This window comes from Monopterus albus, unplaced genomic scaffold (genome assembly GCF_001952655.1).
Source record: "Monopterus albus unplaced genomic scaffold, M_albus_1.0 scaffold49.1, whole genome shotgun sequence".
Lineage (NCBI taxonomy): Eukaryota > Metazoa > Chordata > Actinopteri > Synbranchiformes > Synbranchidae > Monopterus > Monopterus albus.
In genome coordinates, this window is record NW_018127929.1 from 2,245,996 (window position 1) to 2,272,212 (window position 26,217).

At 41.2% G+C, this 26,217-nt stretch overlaps 2 protein-coding genes across 6 annotated transcripts in view; one reads left to right on the forward strand and one right to left on the reverse strand.

The window, feature by feature from the left end:
- Nucleotides 1-217, forward strand: part of LOC109960626 (PH and SEC7 domain-containing protein 3) — a 5,527-nt gene extending 5,310 nt beyond the window's left edge. The window contains exon 13 of the mRNA XM_020600851.1: nucleotides 48-217. Coding sequence (XP_020456507.1) covers nucleotides 48-217 — 170 coding nt within the window. The remainder of the gene's footprint in view (nucleotides 1-47) is intronic.
- Nucleotides 218-6,836: 6,619 nt separating this feature from the next.
- On the reverse strand, nucleotides 6,837-19,041 carry pax8 (paired box 8). 5 transcript variants are annotated; one of them, XM_020600899.1, is made up of 12 exons: nucleotides 18,963-19,041; nucleotides 16,042-16,201; nucleotides 12,993-13,134; nucleotides 12,613-12,810; nucleotides 12,254-12,330; nucleotides 11,915-12,040; nucleotides 11,230-11,405; nucleotides 10,833-10,953; nucleotides 10,341-10,580; nucleotides 9,950-10,051; nucleotides 8,727-8,816; nucleotides 6,837-7,664 (listed from the first exon to the last, which is right to left on the reverse strand). In XM_020600899.1, exons 2-12 carry the CDS (start codon nucleotides 16,061-16,063, stop codon nucleotides 7,594-7,596), a joined length of 1,365 nt encoding a protein of 454 aa, XP_020456555.1. In that variant the 5' UTR covers nucleotides 16,064-16,201; nucleotides 18,963-19,041; the 3' UTR covers nucleotides 6,837-7,593. The 5 variants fall into 5 exon arrangements, with proteins under 5 accessions (XP_020456555.1, XP_020456554.1, XP_020456557.1 ...); XM_020600898.1 differs by having other exon boundaries at nucleotides 12,993-13,158; XM_020600901.1 differs by lacking the exon at nucleotides 10,341-10,580 and having other exon boundaries at nucleotides 12,993-13,158.
- Nucleotides 19,042-26,217: the final 7,176 nt, after the last annotated feature.

The window sequence follows — 26,217 nt, forward strand, 5'->3', positions numbered from 1 at the left end:
GTTGAGCGCCACTAACCTGAACCTGTTTGATAAAGTCATGTGTGCAGACTCTGTGGGAGAGGAAGATGAGGAGGAAGGCAGGCTGAAAAAGTCCTACTCCAGTCCGTCTCTGGAGCTGGAGATGGCTCCCCCGACAGTGATCAAAGTCAAACGCAACATCTCTGAAAGACGGACGTATCGCAGGCCCATCATTCCTCGGAGGAACAAAGAGATCTGAGAGCTACTGGGGCTTTAATTTTTTTAGTTTTTGGAAGAACTAAGACGCAGGGAAATGCCAGAGTCACATGTTTTAGATTTTTTCTTCTTTTTTATCTTTTGCACTTTTACCAAAAATAAACCTCAGGGAATCCCAAACTGTCAGTCGTTCAGGTCTGAGGGGAGAACCTGATTTGTTTACTGAATGACTCGAAATGTCTGTACCTAATTTATTTACTTTTTGTTTTCATGTTTTTGTTTGAGCACAAATATTGGTTTTTAAAATGTAAACCACAAGAGGGTGCTGTAGTACAGGGCATTCGTGTGTAAGTGCGGGGGAAAAGATGGCAGTTGTTTTATTAAAATAAGTTCTAAATGCACTTTTGTTATTTTGAATACTGTGTATAAATTGTTAATTAAGCCGACATGAATGTCACTATTACATGTGTCGTTCACATTTCCAAAATGTGTAATTTTTTTTTTGGAGAAAAATAAAATGTTTTGGTTTAAGTGTTTGGAATTCAGTTGTTATCTTTAAGTTTAGATTTTCACTTTATCATGGGCTACTAAATGTAAATTCATGGACAAAAATTGTAGTATTTTAGATTTAAAATGAGCTCTACCATGCAAAATGTGCAAAACATTCAGCAAAGAACAATCATTTTCAAAGCCACTGTACATAACTGACTATTACAATGTGCAGTCTTTTAGTTTGATGTGGAAATGTGCTTAAAGTAAAGTATTAAAACAATTTACAAAATAGAAAACCCAGACAACACACTGTCCTGTGTGGATGTCCACAGTGGGTCATGGCGCTGGACATTTTGTTAGACCTGAGGCTTTATGTTCATCCTGTAGGTTTCCTCTCCTGGACAGGCAGACATCAGGAGCCTCTGACTGATCAACTGTGATGCTTAGTTAACGTGATAATGCTCATCTTGTTGTCCTCTGAATGGAAGCAGTCTCCATTTATTCACAGCAATAACAACAGCTCATTAAGATAAAGTCAGATTGTGCAGATGAGGATGACTGATGGATCACATGAGTGACAGAGGCCAGGGGCCATCCCAGCACCTTTAAGTGGGGCAGGAGCAGCGGCCCGGCACACTGAAAGGTGACTCCATCTCTGTTAACCTACATGCTCCCAGGCCTGTGAGAAAATGTTAGGCAGCTCTTGTGTTTCAGATCAAATTGAATTCATAATAATGCATTACATTCTGGGCCACAATCTGTGCTAAAGATGCTCGTTTGGTGCTGGCGTCACAGAAGAGCTCTTGACCAAAAGCTCTTCTCACATGGCCTGTGGACCATGACTTCAGCAGTTGTGGTGGCCTTGTTGTGGAGTGCCATCCTTCTCCTCCTCTCTAACAACAATAATGAGCAGCTTGAGCAGCAGGGGTTGCATTAGCTGCAGGGTTCAGAGGGCACCTTTCCCAAGGAATTTGCCTGTTTTTGTTCCATCTGTGCCACCCCATTCTCAAGCTTTGTGCGACTCAGTCAGGCCTGGGTGGGTAATTAAAAAAGGCAAAATCTCAAGTTGTGATCATTAGAGGCTTGTCCAGCATGGGCTCCAAAAAAGACCCCAACACGTAAGGTCACTTTTTCTTCTATTCTCCTCCCCCTCACACACAGTGTTGCTTTGAAAATTGCTTAACATCCACAGTGGCTTTGAAATGCTCAGTAAACACAAGCCACAAACACCTGCAAACACTGCCAACAAACATAAACTGCACTGTAGACCCTCACATTCATCCCTGGGATTTTTTTTCTGCCCTCAATGCTTCTCCTGATGCACATTCTCCATCTGCTGCAGATGCCTCGCACGCTCTACTTGTTACTTTTTATCTCTTATCTGCACTAACACTTGATTTCTCCCACTCTGGCTATTGAAAAAAAAACATCTTTTTGTCTCCCTCTTGGTGTCCTCCCCCTCCTCTGTGTCTGTCTCCAGCTTCTGCTCTTGACTCCTGCTGCTATGATGTGGCTCTTTCCATCCAGGGCCCTTAAAGTCTCTCTGTGGTCCTATCAGGAGTTACGTTTTTCCGCTCAGACTTCATTCGCCTCTTTTACTGAGACATTATCTCCACTCTTATTCTCTCCTGCTCTTAGAGTCCATTTGTACCACTCTTGTTTTTTCATAGAGCCAAACACACTCCATATATTCCATTTCTGTATCAGTGTAATTTTCCTTTTGAGTGGAAGTGATATTTTTTTTATTGTTGAAACTTGATTTCAAAAAATGAGTAATCTTGAAAAAACCCTCAAACTTTTCCTGCCCTTTCTATCCCAAACTTGCGACTTTAGTCATGGCCAGATTCATAAAAAGACATTTGCCAACAAGACCCAGTCCAAACATGAATAACTCTTTCGGTTTCATCACAGCTGGCCCTTCATAACCCTCTCATAAACACTTGCTTCTGTAGAAGAGAAGCCTGTTCACTGGCTAGTACCACGCTTGGTGAGGGGCATAGCCAGGGACTGAGGGAGATAACTCAGAGTGGATGTGATGTATCTGTGCTTATACATGACATGCTGGAGTCGTGATGATGGTGGTCAATGGTTTGTTGGAGCCTTCTAAGGAACTTGCGCTGCTCCGAGCTCAGCAGATCCCCTACAGAGAAGCAAGACTGTAGAGGAAGGGAGTCTGAAAATAGAGAGCAGTGAAGGAGGGTTTATCGAAGAAACAAAAGTGGCTGGGTCAGGAATGGGGACATATATGTACGCGGTTGGCCGAAAGGTGTGCATGTTAGGGACGTGGACTGCCCTTGAACCTCTGATTAATAATCTACATTTATTGAAAGAGTTAAGGCAAGTGTCTTGCTTAAGGGCATTTCAACGCATGACCTCTCTTTGCCCTCTCCTGTTTCACACACACTTCTACCTCTGACAACACTCACCGGGCACAAACTCAGTGGCTTTTAAGATGCAGGGCAAACATACCAGATGGGAAAAGTTGGAGATCCATGAGTTAATGTGACATATAGAGCAAGAGCAAGAATGCTTGTGAACTAATCTCCTCCATCTTACCTCAAGACAGGAATCAGTTTTAACCCTGTATCAACTCCAAATCTCTGAATATATGCATCTCTTCTTTCTTTACTAAGTAATAGTTCATCTACTATGTGCCAGTCAGGGATAAATCAGTATAATCGAGATGTGTATGTGATGTTGAATGAGCTATTTGTCAGTTGGGTGTTTGACTCCCCTGGCCTCCGCAGGTCAACCCTCTCCCTCAGGGCAGTACTTGATACCTGACAGATTTTATCCACCTCATTGTGTGTGTATAGTGTTCAGTGTGTGTGCTGTGTGTGCTTTCAAAGGTGTGTTTTTCTTGATGTCTCCCAGTCAATAGTAGCTTCCTGCCTTCAGGGCCTGTGTGTAGTTTAATAGGCCGCTCTGACACAGGGCTCATCCTGTCCCTACACAGAAACACCCTCTGTTTGACCACTTTGTGTGTTTGACTGCCACATTTGTTCCAGGTGCGTTATGGTTAGAGATGGAGGAGATTAGATAGCGTCTTGAAATTCGAGGAAGGTGTTGTCATTTGAAGTCTGCTCAGGTGTTCTTAGGCTTTTATTTTGGCCCATGATAACAAAGTGTTTTACAGTATATCAACATTTGCGTTCCAACGCTGGTTGGTCAGTCAGTTTGGCCACCACTTTGAAATATCTCTACAACTGTAAGATGGATTGACCATGCAATTTAGCAGAGATATGCATGGTGTCCACATAATGAATCCTAGTGAGTTTCTTGACTGCGTGACTTTTCGTAGAGGCACCATTGATACTTACGGCTTTTAGCGAAGTCTTGACAGCTCTCGGATGCTTAGCTTGAAGTTTCATTTTTCACCCCTAGAAACAGCAGCTTGACAAAATGTAAATTAAGCACATAGCTCTAACTTTGTTGACCTATTACCCACAAAAACCTGTAGTTATATACAGTAGTATGCTTGCATTGTCACCGTAAGCATGTTAACATACTGTTATGAGCATTAAAGTCAGAGCACTGCTGTGTCACACAACCTCAAAGAGCCACTAGCATGGCCGTAAAAGTGTTTATAGCTGTTGTGATTTGCCAAACAAGTAGGTCAGATAGTGCCAGCTTTACCTGGACAGCTATTTCAGATGCAGCATTTTGGCTTCCTTTAGTTACACTGGCAGCAAAATGAACACAAAGAAAGCTCTCCAAAATAATTGTAGGAGATTCAAAAAGAAGGATGGTTCAGTATAAAAAGACCACAAAGGATAATCAGCTACGCTTTGTTCACGACCATTAATAAGCAAGGTGATAGGTTTACTTGTACAATCTGGGTTTCCTCAAGGGCCTCTAACACAGCAGTGCTGCCATTCACAGTTTGAAACACCGGTGTGTTCTGCAACTCATTTGGATAGGCAAATTCTGTCAGCCTACATAATACTTCTTTGCTGGGCTGAATTGGTTAGTGGTGTCTCGGGCTTAGAGATAAGTGGAGAACTTTCCACATGACTGGCGCAGGACAACCCTGACCCGTCATCCCACTGATTGCCACACACTCCTCTGCTGCCTTTTTGGCAGCAGTTTCTCCAGGGGCCCCCATTCTGTTTTTTTAGTTTGTCCCCATAATGGTAATGGGACACGTCTTCTCCCCCACACTCACACACACTATTATATCACACAAACACATTCACAGATTTGTCTCTCCATCATACACACATGGACGGAGGCAGTGTTAGTATGGCTGTGTGTTAAATGTAGTAAGTCCCCGTCGCCCCGTCCTGCCAGCTTTGTCTGCCCTCAGTTGTTCCGGCCTGGTGCCTGTATTGTGCTGCTGGGCTCATTACCACAAGCACTGTGGCCCGAAAGCTCCTCACTAATAGGCCCAGAGAGAGGGGCAGACAGAAGTTATTTCTCCTGTGCCTTGTGTATAGCAGTGTAATGTTTTGTTTTTGACTCTTTTGGCAGCAAGACTGTTAATGTTTAACGTTTGCTGCCATTATTTTTCAGGCAAGCCGTCAGTTGGCTGAGCAATCTGAACCTGGATTCACTTAAAAGGTTTGCCATGTCCCTCTAAGGCAAATCCACTTGAAAGCTCCTCTGTATGTATGAATGTATATGGATGTGTGTGTTTCTGGATGCCTGAGCAGGGAACTGGAAAGAATGAGTGTCCAGTCGGTTGATGGGCTGTCTGGAGTGGGCCAGGCCACTTGGACAACAATGGGATGAAGTGCAGCTATTGTTTAAAGTTTACAGGGAAGTATGCTGCGTGCACATACAAGAAGAGGGATTCAAAGAGGTGAGTCAGGAAAACAGTGAAATGTGAGCAGAGTGAAGGCTTGGAGAGACAGAGAAAGAGACGTGCACAATGTAAGCGGAAATATGCCAGGACGGCTTTTCATCAGCAGACAGATACCGCTCTGACTGAACGGCCACTTTATATGACTGTATTAGAAGTCAGGCAAATGTTTTCATGCAGCCTGATTCTAAAGGTAATTAGGCCCAAAGGCTTCTATAATGTTGAATTAGACCATGTACCTCACAGAGGGTTTGGGAGCTGAAGATCTCTGCAGAGCTTACAGTCTAATAAACATCACCCCCACAGAAGGGAATAGAACCCAAAACAGAAGCTGAATCAAGTTCATGTGCAAGTTTCCCTACTACTAGAGATCCCAAGGTTAATTTAAGGTTAAGGTTCATTTAAGAAAAGGTATGAAAACAAAACATAGAAAAGAAAAATGTGTTTTTAATAGGAAATTCTGGTAAGTAAACAAGAACGGAGAATAAACAAAAAAACTGTAAATTAAATAGAAATGTTACTGTATAGACAAACATTTGGTAATAAAGAAAAATATAAAAAAAACAGTAACTACATAGGAAATAGTAAAAACTAATAGTAAAAATAGATTTTCTAAAAAAGATTAAAATTATTACAGATCTACATTTCATAGTATATGTGGTGTGTATATGTAGCTGCCTGAGCGGGAGCCTAAACATCCACATAGGCCTCGTTCAGGGCGCGCACGGCCTCCCTCTCCATCATCTTGGCGGGTGGTGTCCCACGTGGTGGCACCAGGTGGGCCGCGGCACCGCCGAACCGTGGCCTCGTTAACGCACTGCAATAATGAGGCTGCAAAGAGGGATGAAATAATTGCAAATAAAACTACATGATGCAGAAAATAAAAAAAGAAATTAAACAGATGTGTGTCTTCAGGATCATTGATTTCGTCCTTTTAAAATGCTGAGAGTTGCAAAAAATTTGCAACATTTCAGGTTAAGCAGCTGACCAGGAGCATCTAAGTACCTGGCTATAATAATAATAATAATAATTAATAATAATAATAATAATAATAATAATAATAATAACTTTCATCTCATGAATTCCAGCAGCTGCCTTTTCGTGAGACCTTTATATGCTTTTAAGACACACATTACCATAAGAAATATAGCTACTGTCATACCCATACTTCAGTTATTTACAGAAAAAAATGTACATTAGAAATCAGAAAAACAACAGTGAAAGCAGGAAAACATTTGTCATGCTTTAATTAAAATAATTTTTTTTTAGAAATTCAATATTTACAGTACATCTGCAATAATATTAATAACAGTATAAGAAAAAATAGTCACAGTTTTTACCAAACATCAGAACATCAGCATGACAACAAACTAAATGTATTTGAATTAAAACAAATGTATTTCAAGCCTTGTTGGTTTCAGTAGCCAAACTGTCCTCAGTTATTCTCTGAGTAAAACTGCATCACTTCCTTCCCCATGAATACTTCGTCATTTACAGTATGTACATATTGCTAGACAGATACATTAATTGTCTTTAAGGGGCATATGTGGACATTTTGTTGTAACTGTGATTTAATGTGTCATCCTTGAATCTATTTTCACTACAGGAAGGCTCTTATAATCTGAATTTACAGCAAAAGCAAATCACAAAATTTATTTCCAAGCAGACACAGATCAAGAGGCATAGTTCAGTGTGAGGAAGTTGCATATCCCTAGTCGCTGGAGTCAAGTTGCAGATGTGCAGAAAAAGGAGTCTTTGGCCGAAACAGTGTTAAAGAGCTCTGTCACTGAAAATGTGGGCCTTGATGTGAGGTGTCAGACTGAGTCTCTGGAAATAGGCCCTGGGAGGAGATCGGTGTTAACAATGTGTAAACGTGCACAAGTCAGTGTCACCCTGGGAAATGGTACATTAGGTGCCGAGAAATAAATAAATAGGAGTTGTGGTAGGCCATGAAAGGGTGTTAAAAAAATGCCTTGCTGGTTCATTAACACAACCTCAAGTTCACATCCAAGTCTGAGTTTCATGCCTTGGTCTGCATTCAGATGTGTTAGCTGATGTAAGGGTCTCCAGTCATGGTCTGGGTCGAGCCAGGTTCGTCAGCACACAGTTTGTCCATACAGCACGGACTAGAGGTGGTCGTAGGCGGCTGCAGACGGCGGGGCGGTGCGGGAGGCTGAGCTGTAATAGTAAGGTGAACCTATGTGGGGAGACACACATGGAGGTCTTCAGGACTGGAGGATGGATCAGGCTTTCATCTACCATTAAAGTAAAGCTTTTACAGCAGATGTATGAGCTGAAAGTGTGAGCAGATGAGACTGTTTGTCCTTTGACTGATCCAAAACCTCACTCATGACTTTTCGGTTCTAACCAGAGTGGAGGCGATATCAGCTCAAACTTGCCTGACATGCCTTAATGCTAATGAAAAGACCTTCATAGTCTAGATATACCATCTAAATATGTATATTTTTTAAGTTATAAAGCATTTTGTTTTCAGTTTCATCTCTACATCTGTCCTAATGAAACAAATTGCTGCAAGCTGGTCTTGTAATCATTAGCTCAGACTCTAAGACAAGTACTGTGTGTCCTCAAAATCAGGTGGAATACTGACTGCTTGATTTACTGTGGCTTGGACTGTACCGCATTAATATGTTGCCACATTAATAAATGTACAGTATGGAACACAGATGGGAATGAAAGCATTCATATTTTGGGGGAAAAGGAATTTATACAGAAGTGTCTGATTGTTATTTGGTTGAAAGAAGCATCTTTGTTAATCATATGCCTCCTTTAAAGTATTTTATCCATTCTTAGTATTAGTTTGTAATTGTTTTGATATTATATTGATTTTATTTTCTGCACCTTTTCCATCCTTGTGTAGTTAAAAAAAGTGGCGAAATAGATGCCTAGAGTATGTTAACGGTGTGACTTACAGAGGACGAACCTGCATTATATGATGTGACTGAGGCATTTTGCATGAGACTTCCTGGAGGTTGTTCATTTAAATTCTAGTCGTGACACGTTTGTAAATCAGGTCAGTAGAAGTGAATTTTTCAAAATTCTACACTTATGCAGATGCTAAACATCATTTCAACACCTAAATAATTTGTTTTTTACTGTGAAGGTCACATTCAGTACTTTATATTAAAACCAAATATAGTCAGAGATAAGGCACAAGATGCAAGAGGTTGTCAGCAGTAAACAAACAACAGAAATGCAGCACACACAGGCACTCACACACTGTCAGTGTGTCCTCACTCACCCAATATGCTGGAGTTGGTGAACCTCCATGCTTCACTGTAGGAGGTGTACGGTGAATGGCTATAGGACTGACCAGTGTAGTCTGCACCTGCTGCAAGAGAGTAAAAAACCTCCTCAAATGCTCATATCCACATAAAAAAACATACATCAAAGCAGCAAAAACAACATTTAAAGGCACAGCTAAGACATCACTAGGAGCTTGCTTTGCTTGTCTGTGTGCCAGCATCAGATCAGCCTTAGCTCATAATTCACCAACAGTTAGTGCAGCCTGTAAACCATTAATATGTGGTGCAGGTGGATGACTGAGGGTAAAATCCCTTGGCCTAGTGGTGCATGCATGCCCTCTTTCTCCAGCACTCGACCTCTCGTTGCTCAGCTTCTGCCCTCTGAAACATCCCCTCCTCCTCTCGTCGTCCTACACTTCCTGATTTCTGGCACTCCCTTTCTTTACTCTTTTTTTTTTACATTCCAATATCTAATTGGTAATTATGTTGGCTGGAATGAATCCCTGAGCTCCCCACTTCCTCCTCTTCCTCCTGTCCTAACCCCCCTTCCTTTCACTCAGTAATTGTGTATCAACGCTTCCTCACAGCGAGCCCACCCGAAAAATAATAAATCAGACCCTCTCATTTCGCGCTTCGGAGGGCAGACTTCAAATAAAAAAGGGACATCACACTCTCTCTCTCTCTCTCCCTCCCTCTCTCTCTCTTTCTAGCCATACGCAGGCATCTTGATGCAGACACACACGTTTTATATGTACGTACACACACACACCACAAAGACCTCCTCCTCTTCGTTCATAGCCAAACTTTACACCCCCTCCACCCATCCTGGCGTCTCCCTCCCGGGCCCCCTGGTTCCCATGGCGATGTGTGGTCAGAGGTGTCTGGGTGGAGGCGGTGTGGGCAGCAGGGCGGAACCCCCAGCCTGTCCCTTGTACCCCCTGGGCCCATGTGCACCCACACACACACACACACAGACACACATGCACAACACAGTTCACCACCCAGGCGAGTCTACTTATTAACTCAGCCTGTTTCCCAGTTAAACTACAAGCCTGTATTTTCTCTATTCCTTTTTCTCCTTCCTCCATTACCCCCCTCCCTTTTACCTTCTCTCTACCTTCTCTTTACTTTCTCTCATTCATTCCATTGATGAAATTGTACATTTGACTTGTATTTTCTTTCTATTTGTTCTGTTTTTGGTAATATGTGAGCTCCTTACCTGCTACCATGCCTGTGATGGCAGAGGAAGAGTACCCTGCCTGGGCGGGGGAGGCGATGTGAGGTGGGTAGCCTGGCAGAGTGGAGCTCACCATGTCACGCCCTGAAAACGCACAAGAACATCAAGATCAAAGATACTATTTTATATTTGTAATAGCTATGAGAGGCTAAGAGGTTTTATTTTGCGGTGAATGATTTACACCCAGTTAGAGCTTAAATGATCATCGGAAAATTAATCAGCAACATTTTTTATTCTTATTTAAGGAAAATTGCTAAAACATATTTGCAGTTTTAGTGCCTTTGGTGTGAATAGTGAGCATTTAATATTTATATAGAACAAGATGCTGTGATTCTGCGAGTGTGAACATGAATGAGATGGATGCCTGCATTACCTGATATGATAGACTGACTGCTGAACTGCCCATAAACTGGTGCATGATGGGAGAATGAGTTGAAGGCATTGGGGAAATGGTTGGAACTGCTGCAGCTGCTGCTAACTGACACCGGTTTCTGCAGCGTCTGCAGCTCGACGAACGCCAGGTTAGATGTTATCATGTTTGGGGAAGAGCTTGTGCTGGTCACTTCTGGGGACATTTCTTGTTTTAGACAGAGTGGCAGGGCCTGTAGGGGCTCTGAGGTGGTGACAGCCAGTGTGCAGCAATGGGGCAGGTGGGTGAGAAAATGACAACAAAGGGTGAACATGACTAGAACAAAAACAAATGAGTTAAATGTTAAAAACAAACAAAGAGTGAGTGGTTTCAAGGACACTGCTACACTACTGTGTAACAGATGCTGATGGCCAGGGTCAGCATGTTGAGGGCTTCAACTTTATGCCATGTGACTGAAAGAGGTCGAAGGGCATCATGTAACATTAAGAGTCTCACCAGTCACCATGGTATAGCTCTGGTGCGCCGTCAGATTCCGTCCAATGGCAGAGCTGGATGTTGAGAGGCTGGTCTTGGCCTCATCTAGGCTGCCATTGATGAGGGACAACGGGTACAAAGTCTTGGGATGATAAACAGGGATTAGTTATTGAAGGAAAGTGGAACAAATAAATTTGCCTGTGCGCAAGCCAAAGCACAAATGCAGAAGTAAATTTGTTTGCTAATAGTTTCAAATAGTACAGAAGCAAATCTAAAATGAAAAAAAAAGAAAACAAGACAAAGAAATGTATATCTAAACATGATTATGTTCCCTTTGGACTTGTATTTAAGTACTGATTACTTCTGGAGAAGTATTTCATGATATATTGAATGCTATTTTTTTGTTATGTGCTGCTACCTGCTCCGTCTTGCTGCTGGAGGCTGAACTGAAGGAGTCTGGTGGGTAGTGGTGACGCTCAAACCCACAGTCCAGATGTTGCGTAGCTGTGGAGAACTGATCCACTCTCATCTGTTTCCTTGGAACGCCCCCACTGCCCTGAGAGTCCACACTGTGCCGACAGCTCTCCTGATCACCTGAGAGACACAGAGGAGGACAGAGGGGGGAGATGATGTGATGTGTGTGGTGAAACTCTAAATAATAATTCTGCTCCCAAATTTGTGCAAAAAAAATCTAACAGCTCCATTAATAAATGACCTTTTAACCATTTAACCTTACAATCATATTAGCAACTATCCAAACATAATGTGTTTCTCTTTCAAGCCAAGGGGCAAGTATAGAAGCTGTACATGAGGATTATCTTTATATGTTTGTGAATTGCTTTAGGCTTGGAATAAACATATCTGAAATGACATTGCACTAGCTGAGGCCTAGCTGTGAGTAAAGTGTGTGTAATGCTTATACATACTTGTGAGTTAGAAATCAAAGGTTCTGGGTAAGGTTTGGGTAAGTTCTCTGGTTTTGTCACCAATCATCTCTTCCATCTTTCACTCTGATACCCATCTGATAGATTTGCTTCCCTGCACTGTAACAAAATAAACTTGCACCAACTTGTGGTGTCTTCTTCATTTAATCTGATTCTTACTGTCATCATGGTTCCTTTTTCCCTCAGTGCTGGGCTGGGGGATACCCAACAAGCCACTGATGGAGTAGGTGGAGCCCAAAGAGTCCGACTGTGGAGACTCAGGAGGGGTGACTGCCGAACTGGGGACTAAGAGAGAAAGAAAAACAAAAAGACTTGAGACAGAAAGCCAGAATTATACTGTACATTTCAATGACCAGTTACAACAAGGTCACGAGCTTAATTTGACAGTGCAAAGAGCATCCTCTTTAACCTTAATCCTGCAGTGTCGCATGATAATGCTTGGCGAGATGGACAATGATGATATGTAACCGTCGTTGTGGGTGTGTTTGTTAGACTTACTTAGGGTTGTTCCTGGACTCAGGCCTTTTCCATCAAGAGAAAGATTGAACGGCTGTTGGACCTTTGTTCGAATTATCCTGAAACAAAAACAATAACTCAACATTTGACACAATCTTTAAGTGTTATCCGGTGGGTATCAACATTGCCATAATGTCGGCATATGATTAGAGAAAAAAGATGCACAAGGAAAAGTTCAGGAATATCACAGTTTCTCTTGTGCCTTCAAGAAATGTGTAATGAAACATTATTGGTGAAAAGATGTTGATTGTGTTGTGCTCATTTCCACTCACATATCAACCCGTGCTCTACAAAAACATATTTGTGCCTCTAACCTGATTCCAGATAAATCAGTTTCTCACCTGTTAATGGAGCTGACGCTGGGCACTGTGTCACTATCACACACGCCCTCTGCCAGTAGTCTGTCTCTGATTTCCCAGGCGAACATGGTGGGATTCTGTCTCTTGTATTCTGCAATCTTCTCCACAACTTTTGGGGTGGCCACTTTGGGCTTTGAGCCACCGATCACACCAGGCTTGATGCTGCCTGTTTCATAGTAGCTGAGGGAAAGGGGGACGTAAAGGATTATTATGTTTAAGTCAAGGCAGAAAAAAGATTTCTGTCATTAGTTAAGAATCCAAAGTGTCCCTTATGATGAAACAAACTTTCAGAGGTCAAAGAGCACAGACAGGCTGATGACCAGCAACAGGAAGTGGAGTGAGGTGCTTGTTGGTGTACTAACCGGCCCAGGATCTTGCTGACGCAGCCGTGGCTGACTCGAAGTTGCCGGGAAATGTCACAAGGCCGAACCCCCTGGTGGGCCATGTCCACGATGCGTTGCCGGATCACCTCCGGAAGTGGACGGCCATTAACAAACATTCCACCTAGTTGGTTAAGACCCCCATGACCTGGGGGAGGAGGGGGGATGAACGCTCATAAATGTCAAGGAACCTGAGACTTGAGACATGCTCACATCACCATAGAAATGTCGGACAAACCTGGACACACACACACACACACATTGGTTTGTGTTGTATTACCACCAAATGTGCTGACAAAATTATAATATACACAGATTGTAGGTAGTGATGCGCTGCTTACACAGTGCTCCCATCTCAGACGTGTGGACACAAGCACACAGCATCTGTAAGAAATGCATGTTTCACTCACTGACTAATTTAATGTTGCACGTGAGAATGAAAAGTAGCTGTAAAAAAAAAAAAGAGTAAAAACTTGTCAGCTTGTTTTCATGTGTTAATGCTGTAGTCTCGGGCATCTTAAGAGATTTTATTTAAATTATGGTAAGGTAACTGAAACACAGAGGAGAATTATTCCTTTTTTCCATTATTCCATTTTGTAAATGCCCCAACAAATTGTAGCTGTTTAACATAAAGAAGTAAAGCACTGAAAAGAAACAAAGCTTCACTGCAGCGAACAAACAAGGTTGAAAGTTATGGAGAGGAAAGATGATTTATTTAAATATATTTAAAGCAATTCAAGTCTGTTTTGCTCTCACTGTCATTCCTATAGAGTGATAATATTTTATTTAGGTTCAGTGGATCCCAGTTTTATGGAAAATGATTAGATCAAATATTCAGCATGAGTTACACCTGAAATCACAATGAAAAAGTAACACAGTAAAGATAATACTCAACTCATGGATTGTTAATTTTGCCACTATCTATTAGCAAAGCTCATACTTTTAAAGTGATGATTGACTGACTGATCACTCTCAGGCTAATTAGCTTGATATAAATAACACCTACAGGCTTATTGTCACAACTCGTATTTACTTTGTTGTTCTGGTTGAACCATGAGGCTCAGTTGGCTGCACTGAAGGGGACTGGGTGTTACTTTGTGCTCAGAAATTATAGAAAGAAATTACAATAACTTTGATTGTCCTTATAACTGAAACTAATTAAAATGATTAAAAAAACATGTGGAACAATTCAATATATATTTTGTCTTTTATCGGTATTTTTCATCTGCTGTGAAACACATTGTACAGTTTTATATCAAATATTTAAATTAAGTAAAGGAAGTTATTTATTATAATTACATCATTACTCATGTTTTTGGAGGAATGTATAATACGCAATGGTCATTTTCATGTATGTACACATATATGCCTTTCTTCCTTTCTAATATAAGATGTTATTTGTGCTGTGCACTAATATAACACCAACACGTTCTTATGAAGTAGATCATTTATGGCTGATGCCATTTAAACACACGCTCAACATATTGTGAAATCAGTGTATTAGCTACAACAGAATATGGAAAATAAAAATGTAAGAAATCGACACTGTCATCTTTGATCATCATAAATGCAAAATATGGATGGGATGGAAGATTTTTTTGTGTGTGTGTCAGATCTATGCTCCTGCAAAATAACAACCAACACCAGCAGAAAAACACCAGCAGCCTCCGCTATCGTCTCTGCAGACTGCACGGTGGTGACTCTGCAAGAACAGCGACGCTTTTAATTTAACCCATTGAGTCACTTCGCTCTTTCTGCCTTTTCCCAGCTTTGATTTCCACATCAAACAGCGGCCGGACGAGGCCGAGGGAGGGAGGGGGAGCCTCTATTAACGCTGCCAGCGGAGTGTGGAAAAAAATCTCCCCGCCAAGCTTCATCAACCTGCAGGATATTAAAGTGGAGCAGCCCCCCAGGAGGGGGGATGAGCGCCCAGGTACGCGCACAGACACCGCGCGCACACCGAAAAACAAAGCGTGAAGTCAACAGGACAACACTATAGATAGACAGACAGACAGACAGACAGATAGATATATATATAGCTAGAAGCTTTGAGGGTCCTGCTGCTCCATGACTGACCCAGCTCCTCTGACCACAGGAGGGTCGTTTCAGATGTATTTCTCACAGCCTTAAGTGTCATCTAATTCATACTCAGTATCCTATTAGATGTATTTCTCACAGCCTTAAGTGTCATCTAATTCATACTCAATATCCTGCGCAACAACCAGAGGAAAACAAAATGAGAAGGCACTAGAAAGACCCAATCCAGAGAGTCACTTCCACAGCTATGGCGCAACAACCAGAGGACAACAAAATAAGAAGGCACTAGAAAGACCGAATCCAGAGAGTCACTTCCACAGCTATGAATGTGACTCACCCACTTTTGGACCAGTTGTTAAACTCGTTCTCTACAGCCAAGCACTGCTCGGTGAAACTTTAGTTTGGAGATCCAAAAGTTTCCAAATGTGTCACATTCATTCTGGATAAATACTGATGCACCTACATGTAAACGCGTAGCTAGGAACAAGCTGATAAGGTAACACTTTCCATTTAATAAATGCTTTATGAGACACCATAGGCTTGAAGCACATATGAGGACATTTTAAAATGTGTATTAGTCCGTAATTATAACTTCTCTTGTAAAGACACATGTTAATATTTTTATAACTGTGGTTTATTATGGATGTTTTAAATGACCTGCAGCTTCCACCTTTGGCTAATAGTGATAATAAACACATGTCTGCTTACAATTACAGCGCATAATGCTGTGTTATAACCCATTTATCAATTGTTTATTTACTGCTTATTAGGTAACCAAATGTTACCAAGATGTTTCCACTACACACTGGGGCAGCGGGTAGGGGAAGGGGATGCGGGGTTGGTTTTCAAACTGCAGACACAATTCTCATGACAAAAGAAAAATTCTCTTAACGTCGGGAAACGTCAGCTATCTTCAGGTAAACTGATGAGCCAGCAGCAGCAGAAGGAACACACTTGGTTTAGAGAAGCAATCCAGCTCGTATTGTGTATTTACCTCTTCCTGTGTTGTTGGACATATCCCTGAGGTTTTGGCCCGTGCTTCGCCAGCTGAACGTGACTTTCTCCTCCACACACTGTCCCAGTTAAAGTGTTCTTACTCCTCGTTCCGCCTCGTGTGGCATGAGTGTGCTCCTGAGTGCACCGGCGGTCACACGCTGCAGGAGGACATGGCTTCATGAAACCGGCTGTTTGTCACATGTGTGATGCCTCTGAGCTCAGGCAGAGCAAATACTCAGCTGGTGTTGATACTGTGCTCAAATCACCTGCACATGTGTTAGTGAGATGTGACTGAAGCAGCAGAGAATTCATGTGTTTTTATGTGAAGTTATTATTAAACTATGGAACAGGCACGTGTGTCTGTGTCTGTGTAGAAATACTACAATTTAATAATCAGTATTTAGGAAAACTCTTCTCCCCCTTCAGCCAACCCACATGGCTGCTTCTGCTCTCAGCTTTCCCTTCATTAACCGCTTTGTAATTAGGATGGACTGGTCTCATTAATCACCTTATAATTATCAGAACCAGTAGTGTTTAACATTTTGGCTCCGGGATAGCTAAGGAATAATAAATGTATTATGATGGAACTTCAGTGTGATAAGTGGAAAGAGGAAAATAATCCTGAGAAACTGGGGAGACAATCATTCTCTAAGACTGTGATCAAACGGAATTATAACCTAAAATGAGCCAATCACAAAGTATCAAGTAAACATCAATTAAAGGACTCGTGGAGAAGATCACGTGGCTGCTCTGTCTTTGTTCAAACAGAATGGATGTAATGGCAGAATGCAGCAAATGTTTAGGATCCTAACTGTTAACTAAAAGATGTTCAATCTAAATACGGTGGCTGGCAGTTGTTATTGGCCATATATGAGGCTCGTTTACAGCCTCCATCTGCTCAGCTGCTGCACACCTCTCCAGTCTGCAGACTGAACCGTGGACACTTCCAGCTCCATGCAGCGCACAGCAACAAGAGCAACGCTATGAGACTGACTTCAGTAATGCAGAGACTCAGGGACATGCTCTACATTCACATCAGGGACAGGTATTACATGGTTGGTTTTAAAGGACAGGACAGGGGAAGAACCATATACTGTTCATTTGAATGTTATGGAGCAGTTTCATGTTAAAATGCATCTAAGCGTGTCAGGTGTTGTCAGGTCGCGCAGGGTGGCACCGCAGGATGAACCAAATAATTAGCAGACTGTCACACTGTCATACACTGTTAGCTGTCTGTCAGAGCCGATGATTGACAGCACTTGGTTTGGTCCAGATTTATTTTTGGTTTGTCGTTAATAACTTTTACACTGTGATTAGACTAGAAAGAAATCCTACTGCGCACTGGCAGATCTAATTGAGCTTTTTGACTCGATGCTTGTCTGGGTTAACCTAATACACACTGATTTAAAATGGTTTTGTATTTATCCTGAGTGTTTGTAAAGTATGACTTTAAAAAAGTCGGTTCCACTTTGTAAAATGTAACGTTCTGATGACGTTACATGTGTCTATAGGTTCTAACCTTTGTTGCCTTTTATGTAACTGTTTATTTTAAGACTAACTGTTCTTTGTTGGGCCGCGCGAGTGGCGGCAAGTTACAGCAGCTGTGTCCTGTTGTGTTCTTTGCCGTGTTTCTATGAAGTCCTGTTCTGTTGTGTCTGTTCTTATGGTGTTATCTTGGTTGTTCTGTTGCTGCTGTAACACACTGTGGGATCAATAAAGTACCTACTCTACTCTAACTCATTGTTATAATACAACAAATAAGAATAGATGGTGAAAATTTTATATTTAAAAAAAATACACATTTTACATGAGTTTATTTCTCAATTGGTTCCAACAAAAATGTAGTATAAAAATCATTATGATAGTAACAAAACAATCGAATTCTCACTAATAAATCAGATTAAATAAAAACATTAACTGGGGTGAATTTGTTCATTTTAATGAGGTCTGATTTTTTGACCAAAATAAAAAGGTTGGAAACAACATAACTTCCTCCATTTCCATGATTTTATAAACATGGTGCTCGCCTTTTAAATGGTACTAATAAACCTATAAATATTGTTTTAGCTTCTACTTAGTTGAATACATTTCCCCTTTTAATAATAACGATTGCCTGTAGGTTAACATGACATTTTGAACCATGATTTCATGCAGGATGTTTGAACTTAGCTTCGGTGTCTTGCAGATCTGTTAAAATATATTTTCATCAGGTAACATTTAATGTTTGTGGTCTGCAGTTTTATCTTTTGTGTTTTTTTCCATTTGAGGAACATGGTTTGCTCCAGTATGTTTAGCCCGCTGTTCTGTTTTCTGTCTGGTAGTTTCTGTTTTATTCACAATGCCTGGTGTTTAATATTATTTGGCTGGTCGCAGTCGACATTGTTTTTTTATTGTCGAATTAAGTGAATGCAGCTATTTTACATTTTAACTACATCAGATGGGAAGAAATAAAAATGGAATACACCAAAACAAGACAGTATAAACTCACTGGGCCAAGCACGTTGGTATATTTTAGGACTTCATTCTAAGCTACTGCAGCAAAGATGGAAAAGCTACACGGCCTTATTTTTTAATCTGCAACCTCAGATTCACTCCTGAAAGTTCACCACAAATTATCATTTAGTGTTCAGCTCATTTTTGGGCAATAAGAACGAAAGAAGGATCTCCATACCGTGATTCTGGATGACTATTCTCCTGTTCTTCAACAGATTTTGCGCCTATCTGGACCCGGGTCACAGCTAATTAAGAACAATTTGGTGTCATTTTTGTATCACCAAAGCAAAAGCGATATTCAGCCTAGATGACTCTAGCGCCAGCGAGTGCTTTTGGATCATTTCAGAGTACATTTCACTAGATTGCTCCCCACATCCACACATTAACAAAACAGGATTTCTCTGAACAGTTTCAATGAGCGCTTACCTTCCCACGTTGGAGCTCAAAATAAAAAAACGTCCCCCAGCAAATATTCTGATATTATCCAAATGATGGGACTCTGGTGGAGTGATACGGCGTGTGTCCAGACTCGTGTGTGTGTGCAGCCAACACTGAGCCAGGTTTTATCCAACCGGGGCTGAGCAGAGGACGAAGCCCAGCAACCATTGGACGAGGAAGGAGGAGGTGTGGTTTTATGGAAAAGAGAAGAGAGGCTCCCGAAAAAAAAAAAATACAGGATGACTGACCCCGTGCATTACACCCACTGAGCGACTGGAAACACTTGTCAAGGAGACGGTTTGATCCGTTCATCTGCAGCCACAGCTCCGCTTTGATTAGAGCGCGCAGGCTGTGCGTCCTGCAGTCCGAGCCCGACGTCCAAGCACCGTTCAGAGCTGGATTTGCTGGGCCTCGGCACAGTTTCTCCCTGACAGGTACATAACACCTGGCTCACTGAGACAAAATATGTTTCCGAACTTTTTACTCAACACTCGTGGTGCAAGGATGAAAATTACTGAAGGTGTAAGAGCAGATTTCAGTCTAAACTTTCCTCACCATGTATCAATCATCTATCAATCTGTGAACGTTTCCACCTGCAGAAATGCAGGTAAAACATAATTTTCCACATTAAAATACCCTGATGTTAGCCAAAATAAACATGTTGAATAATAAATAAAATAACTAACTCCCAAGTCAAGTGACTTCTGGCCCCCAGTTGTCATGTTGTCCCATAATTAAACTGAGTTTGAATGTCACTGTGAAATTAATGCACAAAAATTACCTTAAACATTCATTGAGATGATTGGAGCCTCTGTTGTACAAAAAAGCGATAAAATAAAAGATTAGTTTAAGAAATGATATGTATATAAAGACTCTTTTTGTTAACCTCCAGCTTGTTTTACTCAGTTTTGGCGCTACGTGGTAGACTATATGAACATATTTATCATCCTGAAAGAAAACCTGGCTGCTGAGCTGTGAATGTCTACGTTGCAGATTATTCCTGCACTGCGCTTTCTGCTTGGATAAAGACTGCGTAAAGTTTGTAGGAAGTGCGCTGAGTTGATTTGACTTTCTGCACCCTGCCTGAAAACACGCGTGATGTCACACCGGGGTGTCTGGATCCCTCTGAGTGAAAACGCTGCTAATGTTGTTCTCACAGTCCTGTGAAAACAAACACAACACCTCTAATGACAGTGATCCATGGCACTGTGTCCTCTGCCTGGGAGAAGAGCAGGTTTTCCAAATCGAGAGTTTTTTTGTTGTTCTTGTTTGTGTTTGTTTGTTTGTTTTTTGACAAACTGGAGCTTCTCATGAGCGAAGATTAGATGAAATGACAGGCTGGAAAAAATGATCTAATAATTTTATTCATATTTATTCAGTTTCACGACAGGTTTACAACCACGCGGGCCTCGTCAGTGCGTGATTAAAGTCCTTCTTTCCTCGTCTTGAAAAACATCTGACACTACATCAGTGCAGGACAATAGGACGACTGTTTTTAAACAAATAAAACTGTCAAGACACTAAAAGGAAACAGAGACCGGCACTGTAAAGTGACCAGAACGCAGAGAAACTGACTGGATGCCTGGAGGGAGAAGTGTCACAAGAGAGAGGTTACACAGAGTTTAACAAGGGATTTAAACCCACAGATGAATATCTATCATGAAACTGTGAATTAAAATAACACTCAATTATATAGGTCCCCTCGCCAAGGGGGAGAATTCATACACGCCCTAAATCCGGACTCTCCTGACGCATAAAGCCCGATGTTGGCAAACTACAACACAGGACCTGAAGCATCTTCGTGATTTCCACCAGCTTCAAATTAAGCACCTAACTTTTTTTTTGTTTTTCGTTTTCGTGTGGGCTGTAGTGGCAGGATATCAATGTGTTGGTCGACTCCCTGCAGAAGCACACACACAAAAATCCCCAGTTACGCACACAAATAGATACAGTTAATGCAGGGAAATGCAGAAATGGAGGGATTTCCACTCTAAAGTGTTTCTTTGATCCATCACTGAACCTCTGTAGCGTCTGCTAAACTGGTTAAATTCATCACAGCTCAGCAGACTTTATGTCCTTGAATGTACACCTTGATTATTGGCCTATACCTTCAGGTTTTTATTATTATTATTATTATTATTGTTATTATTTGGTCTCATGTTATGTATAATCGATCCTGATGATTTTATATTAAACTACATAGAACCAGTAAACAATGCGCATTTACATCGGGGACAAACAGTGAAAACTGCCCAGTTCAAATACCCTCATTATTTTTTGTTGAGGGACATTTTTACCATTTTATGGGCTTGGGAAGTGCAGGCAAGTGCTAAAGGTGAGGAGTATATTCAGTAAAAAGTATATCATGTTTATGCCTTGTGTTTTTGTCTTTCTCCGGGTGTGTCCTGTTGACGGGTGTAGCTCCGGATTTACTTCCCCGAGCAAAGTTTGGATCTCCGCAAAATAGCTGCTGTGTAACCTGCGGCGACAGGTGGCAACAAGCGATGAGGGTAAAAGGTCAGTGCGAACACTTCCCACTGCAGCGATAAGAGGAAATTTGCATAAATATGTTGGGATATTTTCAACTTGACTGAAAAGGGAGGTGCCACACAGCACAAACAAAACTGGTTTCTAGATATTGTTCAGTGGTTTCAGGTCAAATATAAATTGAGACTTTCATACGTATCAGTATTTTAACTTCTGTATTAGAGGTCCTGCGCTATATCTACTTCTGCACAATGATCTTCATTTAATATATTTGCAAGGTTAATAAACATTTGTCGTTTTTAAATGTGCTATATGATTGTAAACTGAATTGACCTGATTATTGTGGCACAACCTTACAACATTTTATGTGCAGGTCAAAATAAAACAACACAGGGATTCCAAAAAGTAGCCCGTTATAAAAAATACAGTCATAAACATCTAGTGTGCATCAGGGAAAATTAGATGCATATTACAATGAGACCTAAAACAAATTATAAAAGCACCATGTGCTCCACACCAAACTCCAGAGGAATACTGCAAAATGTAGATTTTTATATATGTGTATCAACAGCTGTTATCAGCCCAGCCTCAAACCGAGCGGAGGTGTGATGGGTGATTGTGTGCCTGGCAGTGCGCGCTCCCTTGAAGATAGACGCTTCCCGGGGAAGAGCAGCCACTTAATGACAACTTTTATAAATCTAGCCAAGAGAGCGCACGTCTCTTTATGGTCAGCGAGTCGAGATGAACCGGATAATTAGGTCATAATAGCTGGAGAAACACCTCAGTATTGATGATCCCATTAGGGCAATGATTTTCCCAGTGCACAAGTGCTGAAACGAACATTTTCTTGCCCAGTTCTTAGTTAAGAGGGCTTCCCACACTGATATTTACTCTACATGGGCAGTGATTACATTGTTTTAGTGCGAATGAGAGACAGACTTTGTTCACTCAAACTTTCTTTTGCCCTTTACTTTCTGGTTAAATAAATGATTATATAAATATAAATGTTCTAAATTCTGTTTTATAAGGACAACAAAAAGTCAGTTGTCCCCGTTTGTCACTAAGGGAATTGGACACAACATATCACCCTTATGAGAGAGCTGAGTTCGTAACAGCATTTTCTACAAACATCTGCATATGTCTACCGTGTTGCCATATGGGATCCAGTCATGTTTAGGGTTTGAGGCTCTCTGCCTCACTGTTACTGTCATGATCCATGTGTTGCCAGTAGCTTTTCAGCTCCCCCCCCCCCCCTTCCTCCCGTGTCCCCCCCTTTCCCACACCCCCTTTACCATCTGTTTTAGTACCCCTCCATTCTGTCCCCTCATCTTTTTCTCCTCATCTTCCTGTGTTTTGTGCACTGTCCACCCTCCCTCCAGCTTTGTCTGTCTTATCCAGCCCTATCCATTGTTGCCCCTGAGCCTCCTATTTCCCTTTGGTGTTGCCCTCTGACCCCACACCATGTCCTCCCCCGTTCCTTCTTCTGACCCCTCCTTCTCCCCCAGGACCCCAAATCTTCTTGACTGGTCCCTCTTTAAGTTTTGTTTGGGGGGCTAATAACTGTTTCCAGCAAGCGCCACACAAAATCCCAGCATGATCAGTATTGTGAAGCCTACAAAGGCTGTAATGGCTGTAATGTCCAGCCGGGCTTTGCCTGTGTGTATGTTTAGATGTATTTACACACACATGTTCACATGCAGTTTGAACTGGTGGTCTGATGTAAACCCTTCCTCTAATCTTTAATTGATTAGCCATACATTTTTAATCTGCTCAGCCACAGATGCTCCTCCTCTCCTCATTTTCCCCTAAATTTCCTCTAAAATTGTGTCAAAGTGAAAGAATTTACCAAAATGTGTAGTCGTTAACTTAATGATTTACTTGAATAAATTTAGTGGGGGTGACACACACACACACACACACACACACACACACATGCAACCCCACTGACACACACTAGTAATTGCAGAAGACTCTGAGGATCAGAGTAACTGGTGGACCTTGTCTTCATGCCTGTCAGTTAGAAGTGGTGTCCATGGAGACAGGCATCACAAAGATGGCAGTTGGCTGTAATGTTATGAGGGCTGTGTAGCTGAGTGTCTCCTAGGAAGTCAGGTGATCTTCCTGCAGTTAGAGAGATAGGCACCAGACTTAAACCAGTGGATATAAAGAGCCTCATTATCTACGGAGCAGTATGAAGCTGTAATGCAGAAAATATCAAAGCACAACTGCGTTAACAGCCAGAGCGGGTGTCAGCAAGGAAACCAAAACACTGTGTCATCTTCTGGATTAGTGTCTTATTTCTAATTAACTTGCTAAAGAGGCAAAAACAAGAACATGACAGGTTAGGGCCAGTTTATACAAGTGCATAGTTTTGCTATGCAGTGTCTTTGAGAAGAGCTGTAGATTTATAACTGACACAACCAGGGTCAGTTCACCCATGACAAAATAACATGCTTTTGGCTCTGGAGGTATCGTGGGTTGTTCTCTAACTGTAGCGTCGGTAGTTTGATCCCTGGCTTCTCCAGTCTACATGTTGACATGTCCTTGAGCAACACTCTGGACCCATGGCTGCTCCTGGTGAAATCACCGGTGGATGATTGGATGAATAGTGCTTAAGTGCTCTGAGTATGCTTCAGTGCATAGAAAAGCACTCTACATATATGGTAGCCTGTTTTTATAGTGTTTGTGTTCTCCACAATAAAGTAGTTCCAATGAAAACAGTTCACAGTGAGGTCTGATGATTACCCTGAGCAATGAGGAAATAACTCTTTTCAAATATCAGTTTTTTATGCTGCAGATGCCACTGGTAAACTGACCTACCTTCATTATAGATATCACTGGGGTTAAGTGAAAAATTCTGGATTTTTTAGTCATCCTAAGGATGAGAATGACGGTCTAACACTTTGGACCAGATTGAAATATCCCAACAGCTACAAGGTGTGATTTGGCAATGCATTTAGTACAGACATTAATCATCCTAGAAGACAAAGTCCTGACCTTTTTCAAGCACCACCATGAGGCTGACATTTCTGCTTTCTAGTAAAACAGCTCAGGACCTCTTGGACAGACTGCCATGAAATCTGGTGCAGACATTATGCCCCTCACTATAATATATAAAAACTGCTTTACCCCATAACTTTCATTTTGTGCCATCATCAGGTCAAAATTTCAGCTTTGGCCTATGACCAAATACCTGCAAAGCTAATGACAGTCCCATCAGTTCTGGCTGTAGCTTTGGTCTTTCTAAATGTTAGTATGCTAACATGCTAAACTAAGATGGTGAACATAGGAAACATTACTAAACACCAACATGTGAGCAGTGTCATAACGAGCATGTCATGATGCTGACATTAACATTTAAAGCATAGCTTTGTCTTAGTACAGCCTTATGAAGCTGTGACCATGGCTGCAGACAGAAGTGAACTAGTGCTTTAACACACACATGAATCTTTCAGTTTTCAGCTTACTATTGGCCTGAGTAGTTCTTACTCAAAGTCACTGACCAAAACTGTAAAACACTGATTACAACTTTGTATTGATTTAGATCCCTTAATTAGGTAAAAGTGACAGTACCACAACATATAATACATTCTGTTACAAGTAAAAGTCCTGTATTCAAAATGTTACTTAAGTAAAAGTGCAAAAGTATTAGCATAAAAACATTCTTAAAGTACTAAAAGTAAAATTACTCAGTATTCAGAATGGCACATTTAACACTAATGTATATTATTTTATTGGATTATAATTATTGATGTATTATTGTGTACATCAGATTTAATGTTGCAGCTGGTAAAGAGGGAACTAGTGTTAACTACCTTATATACTTATAATTTGAATTACTTCTGGTCAGCTGCTGAATTTTCCACCAGAGTCTTATGTATTGAATTGTATAGTTCTGTATGTACTGCATTTTTCTCATTCATTTGTTTTTGAAAAGTAAATAGTAAATGAAGTTATAAAATACATGTAGTGGAGTAAAAAGCACAATATTTACAATGCCTCTAAAATGTAGTGAAGTCAAAGTACGAATAAGCACAAAAAGAAAAGTACAGACACCTCAGAATTGTACTTGAGTACAGAATTTGAGTAAATGTACTTAGTTACTTTCCACAACAGGTGTATTTAACAAGTAACAGAACTTAAACCTATAAGTCAAACAATGTTGGCCCCACAGACCAAGAGGTTTACCAGTGTAGTAGCAACATAGTTGTATTCTCTATCTTTTTACTGTCCAGCTAGTGAGTTGATTAGGTATGGCAGTCTCCCCTGCAGCCCCTGTGTTTTCACTGTGAATTGTACATTTATTAGAATGATTTAATGCACGTGTGACTGACTTCACTATATTTAGTTGCCTGACAATAAGGTGGAAAGAAATGTTAACAGTATAGTGCTAACAGGCATCGGGAGAGACAGTGAGAGCGCCTGCAGATTTACTGCTATGATGTCCCACTGATGCATCATGTTTGATGATTATGGATAGCCCAGGGTAATAACAGTTTAATTAGGCCTTTACTGTCGTGTAATTCTCCGTCAAGCACATTGTCAATATCTTGGTTGATGAGGTTGAAAGTGAGATTGAAATCCACTGACCCGGGCCAGTCGTTGTAATAACGACACACATGTACACACACACACGCACAGGCAGAGTGCTTGTAATGCAGCATTGCTGCTGTGATATTTGCTTTTGTCCCAGTGTTGATCTGAGCTGACATTATGCTGCGTGGCCCTGATCGCTGTTTGTCTAAGTGTTACATTT